The 16,169-nt window shown below is 50.5% G+C and overlaps 3 protein-coding genes across 3 annotated transcripts; 2 read left to right on the top strand and 1 right to left on the bottom strand.

Annotated features, from left to right (window-relative positions):
* The first annotated feature begins 882 nt into the window (after window positions 1–882).
* Window positions 883–6,668, top strand: C6H2orf68 (chromosome 6 C2orf68 homolog). Its single transcript, XM_048454035.3, has 4 exons — window positions 883–1,094; window positions 1,172–1,287; window positions 2,122–2,273; window positions 2,602–6,668. The coding sequence occupies exons 1-4, from the start codon at window positions 988–990 to the stop codon at window positions 2,722–2,724; spliced, it is 498 nt and encodes a 165-aa protein (XP_048309992.1). The 5' UTR covers window positions 883–987; the 3' UTR covers window positions 2,725–6,668.
* Window positions 6,669–9,081: 2,413 nt separating this feature from the next.
* Window positions 9,082–13,463, top strand: Tmem150a (transmembrane protein 150A). Its single transcript, XM_048449948.2, has 8 exons — window positions 9,082–9,216; window positions 9,785–9,966; window positions 10,362–10,409; window positions 10,676–10,762; window positions 11,604–11,671; window positions 12,027–12,154; window positions 12,312–12,489; window positions 12,715–13,463. Exons 2-8 carry the CDS (start codon window positions 9,902–9,904, stop codon window positions 12,954–12,956), a joined length of 816 nt encoding a protein of 271 aa, XP_048305905.1. The 5' UTR covers window positions 9,082–9,216; window positions 9,785–9,901; the 3' UTR covers window positions 12,957–13,463.
* Window positions 13,419–16,137, bottom strand: Rnf181 (ring finger protein 181). Its single transcript, XM_087907143.1, has 5 exons — window positions 15,967–16,137; window positions 15,159–15,286; window positions 14,882–14,991; window positions 14,660–14,734; window positions 13,419–14,414 (listed from the first exon to the last, which is right to left on the bottom strand). The coding sequence occupies exons 1-5, from the start codon at window positions 16,089–16,091 to the stop codon at window positions 14,355–14,357; spliced, it is 498 nt and encodes a 165-aa protein (XP_087763269.1). The 5' UTR covers window positions 16,092–16,137; the 3' UTR covers window positions 13,419–14,354.
* Window positions 16,138–16,169: the final 32 nt, after the last annotated feature.

Below are 16,169 nucleotides of genomic sequence, written 5' to 3'. Positions count from 1 at the left end.
GTGATCTGGTCTGGGACAGTGCAACCCAAATGTTGCTGGAATAGGGGTTGGGTATGGGGGGTGGGCGTAGCTACCTGAGAGACAGGAGGACCACTGGGGCTTAATGGCTGCCTGCTTAACTACAGGTTCAGTGAGAGACCATATCTCAAAAAAGTAGAGAATGCAAACCAGAAAACCTGGTATTCTCCTCTCCTCTGGCCTACACCACACTCAAACACACAAAAAGAAGGAAACTTAGGCACAGTTGGATCAGAGTCAACCAAGTGGCATATATAACATTTTCTTTTTTCTTCGCCATAAAAATGAAATAATCATTTGCAGAGAAATAGTGAATCTAGAAATCGTGCAAAGCGCATTCAGTAAGATGTGGAAAGATTAATCGCAAATACTGCATGTTTTCCCACAGTCAGAGCCTAGATTTAACGGTGTGTGTGTGTGTGTGTGTGTGTGTGTGTGTGTGTGTGTGTGTGTGTGTGATTAATAACTATAAGAGGCAAGTTACAGATTTAAAGGGAGAGAAAGAGCTAAGGTGATGGGAATGACAAGATATCACTTTCTCATGAGCAGAATCTACCCTTACACGAACAAAGCAGATACACATACACATATACACATACATTTGATCTCATAAGGAAGCTCACTGTATTGTACACTAAAAAACAAATTCTAAAAGGATAGAAAAGAAAAACATCTCTAGGAATAGTTTTCAACGTTCGTGGACGACTCGCATTTTTTATAATTTCCTGGTACATCAGCTATAAAATCCTTTCGGATTGGTGATAATAACAAAGAAAGCGAATTTCCCGCCCTAACAGTTCTCCACTAGACCAGGTACCTAAACTCCGAAAACACTGGCGCCTACGCAACCGGAAGAAGTGCAACGGAGCCGGAAGTCGCAGACCGCAGCCGGAAGTCGGGCTCCGCAGCTGGCGACTTGAGTTCCGCGGCCGTTTTGACGGTTGCTGCGGCTCTGCGCCCAGGATCCGGATGGAGGCGACACGGGATCCAGGTCCGGGACTGTGCTGCAAGCCCGGGGGGCGTCTGGACATGAGCCACGGCTTCGTACATCACATCCGCCGGAACCAGATCGCTCGGTACCGCCCTGCCCCAGGCCCAACCCGGCCCGGTTCGGCCGGGTGACAGAGCCTGACTCCCGCTCGGCTCCCCGCAGGGACGACTACGACAAGAAGGTGAAGCAGGCCAAAGAGAAGGCAAGGAGGCGCCACACACCCGCGCCCACGCGGCCCCGCAAGCCAGACCTGCAGGTGTACCTGCCGCGTCACCGAGGTAAGCAGCAGCCAGCCCGAGGCCCCGCCCCCTGGGCAAGCCCCACCCCTGGACAAGCCCCTTTTCTCTGTGTCAGGGCCCACGTCCCCCTTGTCACAGCCCTCACAGAAGCCACTGCCTCAGCGCCCTCAGATCTCCGCTCCAGGGCTCGTGACCCCAGTTAAGCAACACTGAAGGTTCATGGGACCCGACCAGAAATCACTGTCCACCGGTGTGGTCTGCCATGCTGTGTTTTAATATTCCTACCACCTGGAAGAGAGAAAGCCTGGCTGAGAGTTAAAAACACATAAACGGCCAGTACATAAAATGAAATGAACCAAGTAAATGGCCTTTTCCCGGTTTTCCTGTGACCATAAACTCACATTAACTAACATATGACACCAAGTTTGTGTGCTGTTATTTACAGAGGGTTTAGATCCTGAGTACATTAACTCATTGAGTACATAGGACACCATAAGCTGAGAACTATTATTTCTGTCCAAAGAGGTGAAATGTTAAGCTGTCTAGCATGTCAGAGATAGTAAATAGCAGAGCTTGGATTTGAACCCAGGCAAAATTCTGCCCATCCTTTCAGCAGCTTCCAGTGATATGTGCTGGAGACATGTGCATCCTATACCTACTTTGTAACAGAACTATTCTAGAGTAGAGAGAGATAGGAATATTAAAATCCTGAGTGACAGCTCCCCAAACGCACACACTGTGTTCACAAACATGCATACCCAGAGTCTCTCAGAAGCCTGGAGCCTTTCTTGGTGCCCTTTTTCTAATCATTTCTGCAGGTAGGGGATTTAGCAGCATCCCCCTTTTCCCTCTCATTCTGATTTGCCCTTACAGATGGCTCTGCCCACCTAGTCAACCCAGACTGTGAAGAGTCCGGTGAAAGCAGCAGTACTGGAAGCTCTGAGCTGGAGCCTCCTGGGCGCCAGCTCTTCTGTTTAGAATATGAGGCAGACAGTGGAGAGGTCACATCAGTTATTGTGTATCAGGTACGCCTTCTGGAAACAGCTGCAGCTTGAAGGAAGCTACTGCTAGTCCCTGAGCCGATGTTTATGTCATGGCCAGTGGGAAAACATGTCTTCCCCATGGTACTGCTGGGCAGTGACAGCAGGTACAACTTTCTCAGCACACAGCGATTCTTAGTTGGGGGGACAGCAAGAGCTTGTGACTTTCAGTTGTGAATCACTGTTACAGGGAACTCCTGAGAAATGAGAAGCCTTAAGCCAAAGAATCCTATGAGAATGCTGTCTAGGAACAGGGCAGGTCACTTTCCTGAAAGAGACCGGCTCTGAGCTTCCTGACTCTTCCTCTACATAGGATGATGACCCCAGAAGGGTGACTGAGGAAGTATCAGCACATTCACCTCTGGATCCAGCCATGCAAGAGGCCCTCAGATTGCGCATCCAGGAAGAGCTTGCAAAGCGCCAGAGCCAACACTGACCAGGTTGAAGGCATTCAGGCAGGACTCACTGCACTTGGCAGAATTCCACCCAGGGAGCTCACCTCTAGTTTGAGGGTACCAGGACCAGTCTATGTGATCTTCAGGGATCCTTGTCCTCCCTCTCCAAGCTGCTCTAACTACAAGGGGGTTGCAGGACCACATCTGGCCTACCTCCCAATAGCCATTGTTGCTTGTATGTCTGGCCTAACATTCTGGAATTTTATGGACAGTTTTGGCTAACTTGGTGTTTTGGCCTCCCAGAGAGTTCAGGGAGAACCAGGGCTTATGAAACCTTTGCCCATGTGCTGCTATCTTGATGAGGTCATTTGCCAGGCCCTTTCATGAGCCATATTTGATATTTTGTGGTTCTTTGATGTTCTGCTTTCGTCCACCCAGCTTCCCCTAGACCAGTTGTCAGTTGTCCTTTCTCCTATCTTTTGCCATGGGTATAATCCATTTCCCCCACCCTCCCAACATGACTGTTTCTCTACCACTCAGGAATTTGGAAGTGGGGATTCTGGAAGCCTGCTTTCCTACCAAGTTCTCCAAGTAATTCTGATGCCAATAAAACTGGAGAACTTTGTTTTTGAGGCCTATTTGGAAACATATCTCCTTCCCCTTCCATGACTTTCCCAAGCTGCACATATGCCCCACTGCTTTTGCACTGTGTAGAAGTCTGTGTAGGAGACCTAGGAAGTGCTGAGCTAAGCTTCAGTTATCTGTTGAAAAACCTGTCTTTTGGGGGTGGTGGTGCACACCTTTAATCCCAGCACTCAGGAGGTAGAAGCAGGCAGCTCTCTGTACGTTCAAGACTAGCCTGGAACAGAGTGAGTTGCAGGACAGACAGACAGGGCTCTGAAGAGGGACCCTGTCTCAAATGGCTAGGTCTGCCAAGTTCACTCCCCAGCTGTAAACAGACTATAGCTTCTGCTCAGACTAGAGGGGAATTATCAAAAAAAAAAAAAAATTGAAACTAACTCTCCAATTATGGCTTAACAGTCTTGAATTACTGAAGTTGGGAAAGTTGACAATAGCTATAATTGCCTTTGTGGGGGTGGCCTCTAGTTGCAAAAAGAGAGTCCTAAAGAACATAATAGATGAAGTGAAATGAACACTTCTCCACCTAATGCTTTCCTACCTCCCCAGAAAATGTCTGAGAATGGTTATGCACACTTGTAACCCCGGTATGCAGGAGGCCAAAGTAGGAGGATGGCTGCAAGTTAAAGGCCAACCTAAGTTGTGTCAAGAAAAAAATAAACGTAACTTAGGTCCTCTGGGTAAAGATCTCCGGACATAGCAGTTTTCCAACAGGGGACATGTTTTCCAACACAAGATTAGGCTAAGGTCTAAAGTCCACAACACATCCTGTGCACAGGAATTCAGAGGCACCTAAGATTTCCAGGAAATGAGCCTAACTTGAGCAACTTGAAATGTGAGTTGTAAAAGAGCTATGAGCACCGAGACTGCCTACAAGCAAGCCCCTGCCCCAGGGTTTCTATATGAGGCTCTCAAGACCCTCATTCTAGCTATCAGCTCAGTGGTTTTCTCTTTAAGGATACTTAGGGGCTGCTGGATTTTATCCCACTCTGATGAAAACAGAGGTAATGGGGTTGGGCATCTTGATGCCATTAACAGTAAGTCACAACTTGCCATGCAGAGGAATTTTGGGGCAGTGAGTTAGGTGGTAAGGTAGAAGGGCCTGGTTGTGTGTGTGACTGGGGACCTAGATGCTCTAGACCCAGAGAGCTGATCCCAGGGTTAAGTGCCTTAAGCTTGTTGGTCCTCAGCCCAGTTCTGCTGTCAAAGGAAAGCGCCTCTATCTTATACTTGCACACATGTGCTCTCAGTGCCTTTGGACCTGCATGGTTAAATTCCATCCAGAACCTCCAGGGTGAAGGAGGTTCTGCCAAACGCCATGCTCTTCAGCCAGCAGGTCATTTTAGTCTCCAGTTAATCAATCCATTTTCTGACTTGAAACACAAGATTCACTGGAACTGGCTGCTTTGGGGGGGTTTGCGTTCTTCGAGCTTTCTTTCCTATTTCCTGGTTCAGTTATTGAACTTAGAAAAAAAGACCTGAAGAGGAATCTGAGGACCCAGCACCTAAAAATTTGCCTCTATTCCCATTTCTTGGAAAAGGAAGAAGCAGAACACAGCATTCAGTGTAGTCCTTTTATGTGTTTCTATGAGCCTCAGAAAGACCTCAGAAGGGAGACTGATAGAAACTCCTTTAAGCCTTTTTTCCGGAAGCATTTTGCTTATCAGGTGTATGAAAGATTTTCTAGCCAAGAAAGCACTCTTGATTCTTAGCTTATTTGTCCTAAAGCTGCAAACCTGTGCTCAACTGAAAGCGCATCTTTCCGAGCCAGCCTGTCGGAGCTGCTGCTGTTTCTCCAGCCACCCCTGAAATGTGCCCGGGGCTGCGTCTTCAGCCTTACAGCTTGGCTGCATCGCTCTGCTCTGCTCTGCTCTTCTGGGGTCCATGGTAGTACTGTTCAGTTCATTTGGCAGACCTGCTTCTAGATGTCTCTTAGCTGTATCCAAACTCACAGGTCATAGTGAGCTCTCAGAACTGTGCCATGTTATGGCACAGTAGAAGCAGTGTGCTATAGGTGGGACTTAACAGCAAACTGCTTCAGGGTCAACACTCATTTGAGTAGATAAGGTCTTGGCTATCTTTTTTGGGTGGAGGCGGGGGGGGGGGGGGGGGAGATGGGATCAAGGGAGGCTGGGTCAGGTAGGAGAGCATATGCCTGTAATTCCAGCATTTGAGGCTGAGGTGAAAGGATTGCCATATAACCAGGCATGGTGGCACATACCATTAATCCCAGCACTTAGGAGGCAGAGACAGAAAGGTCTCTGCGTTTGAGGCCAGCCTGGTCTACATAGCAAGTTCCACAACAGGCCAGACTATGTAGAGAGACCCTGTCTCAACTCCCCCATGTTAAACCTTCCCCTCACAAAAAAGAGCCTTGAGTTTGAGGCTAGCTTGAACTGCAAACCTTGTATCAAACAAAAAGTCTTATTCCTACTCTCTGTGGAATGTTTATTCCCCTCAGTTCTTAACTAGTATTAAGGCTATATTTCACAGTTTTGTAATTCCTGAGTCAGAGTTTGTCATTCGTGAGAGAGCTGGTTTTGCAAGGGGCCTTTGGCTATGCAAGTAGAAATGATAAAGCTGGAGTTGTGGCCCACTAGAAAGCATGAAAGTCTCTGAAGAGTGTAGTACAGGAAGGGAAAAGATACAAAGTGTAAATGATGTGAGTAGTGTATGGTCCGCTACAGTCCAGCCAGTGGTGGGTCTAATCAATGTGGAAGAACATTCCATCTCTTTGGTCATCTGGGATGCACTACCAACTAGATCAACCCAGATAGCTTGAACCCCTTTGGGGTAAGTATGCCAATGTGCTGTGTGTTTGACAAGGTCTGTGAATGGCAGGGTGGTGCTTCCCAGACAACTCAAATTTAAATGGGACCTTTGTGTGAAGGACAGATGACTTTCCTACCTCTGAGCTTTTTGGGAAAATCTTGTGGAATATTGACAGTTATATGAAACCTTAACTCCGTTATATTCCTGTCCTATCCCTGGGAGCCCTAGGCATCCCGCCCAGATTTCCATAGGAGCTGGAGTGAAGCTAGAAGTGAAAACTTTCTAGTAAAGGGCTCCTCTTTCTAGAGCCAACCGAACAAGAGGCTGGGAGTGGTGGTGAACAGTTTAAGAAACTCAGACAGGAGGAGCACTGTCCATTCGAGAGCAGCCTAAACTATACAGCAGAAAACAAAACAAAGCAAAACCACATCGGAGTGTACCAGCTATGTGGTGCTAAATAGAAAAAGCCATACATTCTCATTTCCGGTGTTTCTGTATAAATAAAATGAATTATGAAAATTGTTTCAAAATCGTGGAAAGTACTTTTTTAACCAAATAAACTATTTTTACAGCACCGCTTTTGCCAAGAGTTGTGAAATCACTTGTGTACTTGGGGCGGGAGGTTAAATGCCTGCCCTAAAGTCATTCCACTACCGAATCAGTACTGAAAATCTCACCTCTTGCTGGGCTCACTATTTTAAGAGCTGCTCTGGTCAGAGTATAACAGCTAGACTCACATAGCATCAAAGTTGAAACTTTTTAAAGACATCTGGTTCTACTGTTGTCCTCTTAGGCACCTTCCTCCTTCAGATGTCCATAAACAACCTGGTCCTCATCAAGACCTGTATCTTAAGGGTTTTAGGGATTATTCAGGTTGACATAATAAACCTCAAAATGCCTCCAAGTGGCAAAGCTCCAGAGTGCAGATGACCTCAACACCCTGTCAGAATAGTCAGCAGTGCTTGTGGAATCCTCCAGTACCCTCCACACACACTTTCCAGGAGATGGGATAGAGAGACAAACCCAGCTCAGTAGGATGCAGTGAGTGTTAGGAATCACAGAGCTAAATGCCAAGGCCATGAAGTCCTGTAGCAGCAGTACTAGGACAGAGGCAGGATGATAGTCAAAAGTTAAAGGCTAAATTGAGCTTGGTGGAGCATACCTTTAATCCCAGCACTGGGGCGAAGAGTCGGAGGTAGGCAAATCTCTTGAGTTCAAAGATTATACAATTTGGGGGCTAGAGAAATGCCTCCGCGGTTAAAAGCACTTGATGCTCTTCCAGAGGACAAAGACTCAATTCCCAGCACACAACTGTAACTCCAATCCCAGAGGATCCATTACAAGGATGTGGTGCACAGACTTGCAGGCAAAACACCATACATAGAAAGTAATAAAAATAAGTCACATATAATTTTAAAAATAAAAGGTCACCAGTCAGATACAAGGAGTTCCAGCACAGAACAACACAGTCCTTATCTTGAGGTGCAGAAAAAAAAGCTAACCAGGTGTGGTGCTACATGCCTGTAATCCTAGGACTCTGGAGGCCAAAGCCAGAAGGATCATTAGTCTGAGACTAGTCTGGATTACATAATAGGACACTATGCGGGGGGAAGGGGAGAGCAGCTTTCAGTGATAGGTCATAGTCCTGTTTGAACATAAAGAAGGTACCTGGCTAGGTCGGAATGCAATGGGACAGGAAGATACTACTTCTGTGTTACTGAGAGCTGCACCTTTGTCCCTACAGTCAGAAGCTGGGCTGTATTTTATACCCACCTCCACCCCTGTCAATTCAGCCAAGCTCGTCTTGTCCAGTAATCATTGCACAGTCATGTTTCTAGATCTTGTTTTCCCTAATAAGTCCTGGTGGTAAGGGGGAAACGGCCATTCAGTGGCTTCTTATAGCATTTCTGTCCTCCATTTGGATCCCTGAAAGGTTTCTCCTCTTGAAGCCCCAATCCACAGCTTCTTCTGCTCTATTTGCTTCAGCACAAGGGACTTGGTGAAGCTAGCCTTGGTTTCACCAGTCTGACTGTCTCCCACTTCTACCACTTGTGCCCCCTTGGGATAATGACCCGCCTAATAGTGGTCTCATGGGGACCTCACTGCTGGGCTGCCTCATAGGCAGAGCCAGGCACGCCTATCACCACAGGACATAGCCTACCCTTTCCTTCATGGAGAGAATGTTCCGGGTACACTCTCAGCCCATCAATTGAAGGGAGACTAATGGATAATTTATTCCCTATTACCTCTTCCCAGATTCCATTTAGTCCCTCACCTTTCCTTCTAGCAAAGAGCACCTGGGTTGTTCTTTACTGGCCCTACACAGGCACCTGCATGTATTAAAAATAGATATGCTTTAGTACCCTAAACCTTATTTAAGTGTTAAGTCGTTAGTCGGGAAACATCTTGAACACAGTGACTTCTGGCCAGTACTCTATGCTCTTGTATGCCCCCAAAATAAAAATAAACGCAGCCCTCTTCCAAAGTTTACTAATGGGGCGGGTCGGAGGGAAGCGGGTGGGGTGGGCCAAACCAAATTCAGCATGCTTTGGGTTTCCTAAGCCAGGTTCAGGTTTGGTGCTTGCCTTCTCATCCATCTGCCTCATGCCCGTCAAGACAGTGGCAGGCTTGGGGCACCACATTGAGGTAGGGGAGAGCCTCCCCAAAGCCTTGACAGTCAGTCGAGGCAGTGGAGGAAGGCTTCTTCCAGCCACGTGCACGATGACAGCCACAGGCTACAGTCACGGGCGGAGCTGCAGGGCCGGCCAGCCCGCACTCCCACCGCAGGAATGACAAACACAACTGCCCTCTAGATCTCGGTGTCAGAGGTGTCCGGGCCATCGCCCCCGGCGCCCAGGTCCCCTGGACTTAGGGTACCGCCCACGTTTCCCCGTGACATTGCCGCGGGGGCTCGGGAATTGTAGTCTCGGGCGGGGCGCCGGCACCGGGGCCGGGGCTACGCGGACTCCACGTCCCGGCGGGCGGCGCGGCGGGCCTGGGGCCGCCAGGGGCGGGGCCGCTCGGCCCTTTAAACCTTTCAGGGCTGCTCCGAGGGCCGCAGCTGGAGACGCAGCCACGAGGGGGCCGAGCAGGGAGCGGCGGCGGCGGGGCGCTCCGGGGAGGTGCGTACTGGACTTCTTTTCTTTCTCGGCCACCAAGGGTTCGCCTTGGGGAGCCGGGCTCTGGAGGGAGGGGAGTTGACGCTGGCTGCGGATTCCTACCCAAGCTGGGGTCCCTGTGCCTACCCGAGCGAGACCCGGTCGGGTTTCCCTCGAGAACCCGCCCCTTTGCCGGGGCGCGGTGGTCAGGTGGTTTGTCCGCACGCCAACGCCTCGCAGCCGCTTTCTCGGCCGGGCGAACCCTTCCAGGCTTTCCTTGGCATGATCCCCTTGATTGTCCTAGCTTCAGCCTTCACCGAGCCGGTGTCCCTCAGGCCGGGGAGCGTGGCTCTCTTTCCAGATGTTACAGCCCTGCCCGAGGGTCTCAGCGCGCCGGTGGCATTTGAGTAGATCGCGGAGGCCCCAGATGGATAGCCAGAGGGTGCCACGTTCCGGCTGGGGCTCAGCCCAAAATCTGGACGCTCGAAAGCCCAGGGAGACCTCTGGGTGAAGTGCTGCCTACCCTCCCCCTCCCTCTCCCCCGCCCTGGCCAGTCACCAGACCCTGGACCTTGATCTCTCTCCCCCACCAGGCCAGGGCAGCTGATGATTGTGGCTGAAATATCTCAAGGTAGCTGGGCCTGCCCCCTCTTCCCCACCTACCTGTTGTCCTTACCCCCAAACCACCACCACCCTGGCTCCACTCCCTCATGACCGCCTGGATCCTCCTTCCTGTCAGCCTGTCAGCATTCTCCATCACGGGCATATGGACAGTGTAAGTAAGAGGGGTGTGGGTCGAGGAGGGCTCTAACAGGAACTTGATGGCACATAAAAAGTCAGTTGACCAGGCTCCAGAATGGTGGGTACCCAGGGTCACTCTGTCTCCAAAGCTTGGCCTAATTCCTGGGCACACAGCCTCATGAGACAAGCTGGCACCACTGCAGTCCAGCAAGACAGCTCCGACATATACTTCTAGGCAAGACAACCTCCAGAGGGTCTTTGGTTAGAGGCAATTCTGCAGGGTCTGCTATAGCATCAGTACCTACCTCCTCACCCCACCAAATGACAGCAAGGACAGTGAGGCTGAATTAGACCAGAAGTCAAAGAGCCAGTAGGGGGTGCCTGGGCCTGAAGAACCATGGGGACAGGGTGACAGTTCTGCTTCCACAGGTATGCCATGGCCGTGATGAACCGCCACGTGTGCCCAGTGGAAAACTGGTATGGAACACTCTGCAGATGGCCTCACTCTCAAGTTCCCTTCATCTCTGTCCCTCTTTGAGCCCACAAGCCACATGGAGGCCTAGACCTCACTGCTGTTCTCTGACATCCTGTCTAGCCACCCACTTCCCATCATCCCTTCATCCTCTTTACTTATGTTCCAGAAAGGCCCTGGGAGGTCTGAACGATTTCTCTTCAAAGCCTAAGGCTATAGGCCAAGGTTTTGAGATACCCCTTCCCAGTCTACCCTGTGTCCTACCTGCCAGGTCCTACAACGAGTCCTGCTCTCCTGACCCCACTGAACAAGGGGGCCCTAAGACCTGCTGCACCCTTGACGACGTTCCTCTCATCAGGTAGGTCCTGGAAACTGGGCAGACTCTAGGTCCCTCCGCACTTCCAGAAACACCCTCAAGCAAAGGATGGTCTCTGGATCTCAAGAAGAAACACACTTAGCCAAGTAATATTACCAAGGCTAGTGGCAAAGGGCTATAGTCCTAGCACTTGGGAAGTAGGAAGATGAATTCAAGACCTGCCTGTGCTACCTGAGACCCTGTTTCAGGGAAGAACAGAGACAAGGGAGCCTGAATGTGAATATGTAGCCCAGTTGGCAGAATGCCTGCCTGGCATCCACAAAAGCTAGCACCACATAAAACTAGATGTGGTAGCACATGCCCACAATCCCAGCACTTTGGAGAGTAAGGCAAGAGGATCAGAAATTCAGGGTCATCCCTGCTAGTTTTTGGCCAGCCTGAGCAATGTAAGACCGTGTTTCAAAGAAATAAATGCACTACTTGCTATTTCCAGGACTGGGCATTCTGCTGAGTTTTATATGCCAGTAGTGCCTTTCCATCCATCTTCAAAGCCTAAGGCTTTTCACCACTTCTGATGTGGAAACAGAAGCTTGGAGATACTCACTCATTCAGGTCATACAGCTAGCCAATGAAAGTACCTGGATTTAAGGTCAGCACTTCTGAGTGCCCAAAACAAGTTCAAGGAGATTTAGAGCAGCTGCAGGCCTCAGCAAGGAGTCTCAGATCTGCCAGGCACTCTGGGACACCTCTTTATCTCTCTTACACTTGAGCTCTATTTAAATCAGAGGCTGGCCTGCTGAAGGACCAAGTACAGATAAAGCCCCCTCGGGGTGTAGGAGGGCCATGGGTACTCCTGCCTCACTGTCCTCACCCCTCCCCTCAGCAAGTCTGGAACATATCCCCCAGAGAGCTGCCTCTTCAGCCTCATTGGCAACGTGGGTGCTTTTATGGGTGAGTGATACTATCACACCCCTACCCTCATCTCTAGAAAAACCCAGAAATGTTTACTCTGATCAGCCTGCTCCATCACCAAGAGCTGGTGAGGGGGCAACTTCTCTCCTGTTCATTGAAGGCCAGATGCTAACTAATCTTAGCTGCCCTGGATAAAAGCCTGGCACTGGGGGGAGGGGGAAAGGACACAAAAACAGTCCTACCTACTTGTCCACAACCTTGTAGCTCTCAGCAAGAGGCTGGAGGGCAGGCTGGGAAGGTTGGAGGAGGGCAGGCTGGGAAGGTTGGAGGAGGGCAGGCTGGGAAGGTTGGAGGAGGGCAGGGAACTGGCCACAGCATTACTGTCTTCCCCTAGTGGCCCTGATCTGCCTCCTTCGCTATGGGCAGCTCCTGGAGCAGAACCGGCACTCCTGGATTAACACCACAGCACTCATCACAGGCTGCACCAATGCTGCGGGCCTTGTGGTGGTGGGCAACTTTCAGGTGCCTCCTCCCCACCTCCCCTTAATAGGGTCTAGCTGCTTGCACGGGCAGCACCTGGAGGCTGATCCAGGAAGGGAGGGGGTGAGGAGGGAAAGAGAAGCGATGGATGGGGAAGAGAGGTGGGGCTACTTCATGGATTAGCCCCTGTCTGAGCCAGGTGGACCATGCCAAGTCTCTACACTACGTCGGAGCCGGTGTGGCCCTCCTTGCTGGGCTGCTCTTTGTGTGCCTGCAATGTGTTCTCTTCTACCATGGGGCCACCACCGCCCTGGACCTGGCTATGGCCCACTTGCGAAGTGTGCTAGCTGTCATCGCCTTCATCACCCTGGTCCTTAGTATCCTTCTGGGACAGGGTAGCCAGGACCTCATCCCCCTAGCTCAACCCTTCTCCCACCCAAGTCGGGGGGTAGGGGTGGGATCTTGAGCCTAGTGACCATTACCCTAGTAGTCTCCTTATGAGGTCTGAGCCTTTACCTCAGCACACTTAAATATATGGGATGGCCAAGCAGATGTTGCCAAGTCCAGACATCCCATTGAACCTTTCCTTAACCCTACTCCAGGTGGAGTCTTCTTCTTCCACGAGAGCTCTCAGCTGCAGCATGGGGCTGCCCTGTGTGAATGGGTGTTTGTCCTGGATATCCTCATTTTCTATGGCACCTTTAGCTATGAGTTTGGGACAGTCTCCTCAGGCACACTGGTAGCTGCCCTGCAGCCCGCCCCTGGCAGGGCCTGTAAGTCCTCCGGGAGCAGCAGCACCTCTACCCACCTCAACTGTGCTCCCGAGAGTATTGCCATGATCTGAGTCTGGAGGGTGGCTGGCCCAGCCTCCGCGGTACCCACACCCTCTACCTTCTTTGCATTTCTTTTGTACCAAAAACAATTTTTAGAGTATTGTTGGGATCTAGGCTTCCTCACTCTTGGAGAAGTGGCCATCCAACATCCACCTGTGCCATAGAGGAGCGTGGTCTCGCCAGCTGCTCTGCTCCATGTCCTGTTACCCCATACCAGAGTAGTATTTTGAGTTAAAGGTCATCTGTCCTCACTTGCCCTGCCAGCCCTTCAGGTGCCTTCTACTCCCAGTGCCAGAGCCAGACCACTGGGGTTTCCTGTTGCAGGAATTGGGGGCTGGGGCAGCGGGGCCCATTAAGTCTGGATGATGGGAGAGCATGCCTTAGCCTAAGGGAAGGCCCACCCAGCTGCATTTGGGTTCTTCACTCTGCCCCTCACTTCCTTTAGGGCAAATAACACAGCAGAACCACATGAGTATTTTAGTACTTTTTTATATCTATTAAAAGAATTCTAATTTGCATGTTTGCAGTCTGTTCTGGAGAATCAGGGAGGGTCTGATCCAGTAGGTAGGGATGAGAAGAAGCCCTTTCATCCCAGAAAGATTCTTGAGGGTTGCCAGTAACTATGAAAGATTCTTGAGGGTTGCCAGTAACTAAGTGACAGGTGCCATCTAAATACATCAGAAGGGTCTGGGTATGGTGGTACATACCAGTAATCCCAGCATGGGGAGCTAGGAGGTAGAGGCAGGAGGATCTCCTAAGTTCTGTGTAGACCAGGATCAGCCTGGTCTATACAGTGAGTTCCAAGCCAGCCAGGGTCACATAGAAACCCACTCTCAAAACCTTGGCCCCCTTTATGAGTCTAAACAAGCTAAAGACCTGGCTTGGCTTTGTAGTCTCATTTCTTTCCCTGCCCAGTCTGGCTTGAACTTTGATTCCTTGATACCCGGGGCCTACAGGGACAGAATACAGAGTTTACAATGTTAAAAAGGTTTCTCAGTGGAACTAAAGAACACCCCCAGGATTCCAATGTTAACTAAAGGTTCCAAGGTTAACTAGATTCTTCCGGAAGGGGGTGGTGCAAGTTAGTTTATCAGTTTTAAAAAGCTACAAAGTGCCAGGCCCTGACACAGTCTTCTAACCAAGAACACTCAGACCCAAGCCCTGGCTGCTACCAGGGCCCCACCACCCAGAGTCTAGAGGCCAGCAGAAAGGGAAATGCAGCCTGGCACCTTCTACCATTTGACACCTTTGCCATTTTTCTCATTAGCAGCAGGGCTGAGGATGCAGAGCCCCTGCTCGGGCGTGTGAGCAGTGCACCTGCAGAGTGGGTAAAGAAACCTTTAATGAAGACTCAAAGTGCAAAAGGACATAGATGTCACAGAGGCCGAGCTCACAGCCCTAATGCTGCCTCACGTGTACATGGCTCCATGGAGGTTCTCCAGGCGGTGCTGCTGCTGCTGCCGCCGAGCCTGGAAGAAAGACAACAGGCTGGGCAAGGCCAGGCATGAATCCTGATGGATAGGGCCACAGAACAGCTGCCATGGAGCCTGTTTTCAGGTTCCTAGCATCAGCAATGCTAAGGCCTTTGCCCCTTACTAAATTGACTTGGAAGAGAGCCAACATGAAGTAGTCAAGAGACCTGTCCAAGCATGCGGAGGTGGAGGGACAGGTGACCAAGCCCACTGTAGCCCTTTACAAAATCACCAGCCCCTACCTTGTCTTTCTTGTGCTCTTCGTAACTGTCATCATCAGTGGGCAGCTCATGGCGGCACAGGGGGCAGGAATTTGTCTAGAAAAATCAGAACAGTATTCTAGCCCTTTCCTGCTCCTGATTCCCACCCCTGCTCTCACCCTTCCTTAATTCCCTTCTCAGTTCATAACCAAAACTGAAGTTTAGGAATTGGTATCAGGGCAGGGTAAGGGCTGGATGAAGTACCTTACTCAGCCAGGGCAGAATGCAGTTGGAATGGAAGAGGTGATGGCAGGGCATCTCAATGACAGTTTCCTCCTCCTCAAATTCCAAAAGGCACACAGGGCACTTGAGCTCTTGAAGAGGATGTGCTGATCAGGAAAACTGTTAAGGCCCCACCCCAGCCTCCCACTCAGACCCAGACTTGGCCTAGAAAACTAACAGGCCAGATTGCGGTGGCTTGAGGGAGATGGCAGGTCTGGCTTATCTGCCCTAAACAGAAAAGAAGACCTTGTATCCTCACCAGCCTTGGCGCTACCGATGACCGTTCTGGGGAGGCTCTCTACCACGGCCTTGGCAGCTGGTGGAGGCAGGTGGTGTTCCCAGTCTACCAGTCCCAAGTCCTCAAAGTCCATCCTATTAAAGAGTGATCTGAGGAAGAGGGGGTAATGCCACAACTAAGGAAACCACACATTTTTGGTCCCCATAACCCCCTAAACATTAACAGACAAAAACACCTGCCCTAGCTAATAAGGACCAGTTCGCAATAGCAGCTCAGGAAAATAAAAAATAAAGGCAGGGTGGTGGCGGGACGAAGCCTCCCACAATACTTGGGAGGCTGTGAGTTCGAGGCTAGCCTTTTCTAGGTATTAAGTTCCAGGCCAGTTAGGGATACATAGTGAGACTGTCTCAAAACACAACACAAGAAAAACACCAACACAGCAGTGTGACCAGACAACTCTAGCTCGCTGTTCATTCACATTTAACACGAAGTAGCGGTCTCAAGTAAGTCGTTCAGGAATGACCGGGTAACGCCAAATTGATTCTGGGACGGCAGTGAGCTTCTGTGCCAGCTTACTGCTAGAATACTACCCAATTTACGCACACAGGCACAGGTCGTGTCCGCTCCCCCGTGACAATCTTCTCCGGTGTCTCCCTCTGCAACTCCTACCCTTTCCAGCTCAGTCCTTCCCACGATCCCCTAGCGAGTCCTGCTCATTAATGGCCCAAATTAATGACTCCCGACTACGCGTTGTCCAGATTAACATTTCATATTATTCATCCCATCTCCCAGGTTACCCGCCCTCTCCGCCAAGCCCCAGTCTAGAAACCTGCTACCCGGGGCCCAGCTCCAAGCCCCGCGCACTCTCCTCGCGAGCTCCAGCAACATGTTGTTGCGGGCCTCGCGATCAGGGTTCAACGGCTCGCAGTCGTGCTCATCAAAATAAGACGCCATGGCTGCCGGGTTGCTAGGCTTGTCTGACACAGCTCTAGGTTGCCGCTGGATAGCCGGATCCCGTCCTGGCCAATAAGC

This window comes from Myodes glareolus, chromosome 6 (assembly GCF_982192425.1).
Source record: "Myodes glareolus chromosome 6, mMyoGla1.1, whole genome shotgun sequence".
Classification (NCBI taxonomy): Eukaryota; Metazoa; Chordata; class Mammalia; order Rodentia; family Cricetidae; genus Myodes; species Myodes glareolus.
The sequence above is the reverse complement of the archived record's forward strand: the minus strand, read 5'-3'. Positions and strand labels throughout refer to the sequence as shown.

Coding starts and splice junctions, on each gene's coding strand:
- C6H2orf68 (XM_048454035.3), top strand. CDS start 988: ATGGAGGCGACACGGGATCCAGGTCCGGGACTGTGCTGCAAGCCCGGG. Junction 1,288..2,121: donor GTACCTGCCGCGTCACCGAG/GTAAGCAGCAGC, acceptor TTGCCCTTACAG/ATGGCTCTGCCCACCTAGTC. Junction 2,274..2,601: donor CATCAGTTATTGTGTATCAG/GTACGCCTTCTG, acceptor TCCTCTACATAG/GATGATGACCCCAGAAGGGT.
- Tmem150a (XM_048449948.2), top strand. CDS start 9,902: ATGACCGCCTGGATCCTCCTTCCTGTCAGCCTGTCAGCATTCTCCATC. Junction 9,967..10,361: donor ATCACGGGCATATGGACAGT/GTAAGTAAGAGG, acceptor CTGCTTCCACAG/GTATGCCATGGCCGTGATGA. Junction 11,672..12,026: donor CAACGTGGGTGCTTTTATGG/GTGAGTGATACT, acceptor GTCTTCCCCTAG/TGGCCCTGATCTGCCTCCTT.
- Rnf181 (XM_087907143.1), bottom strand. CDS start 16,091: ATGGCGTCTTATTTTGATGAGCACGACTGCGAGCCGTTGAACCCTGAT. Junction 14,992..15,158: donor CATCGGTAGCGCCAAGGCTG/GTGAGGATACAA, acceptor ATCCTCTTCAAG/AGCTCAAGTGCCCTGTGTGC. Junction 14,735..14,881: donor TTCTGCCCTGGCTGAGTAAG/GTACTTCATCCA, acceptor TGATTTTTCTAG/ACAAATTCCTGCCCCCTGTG.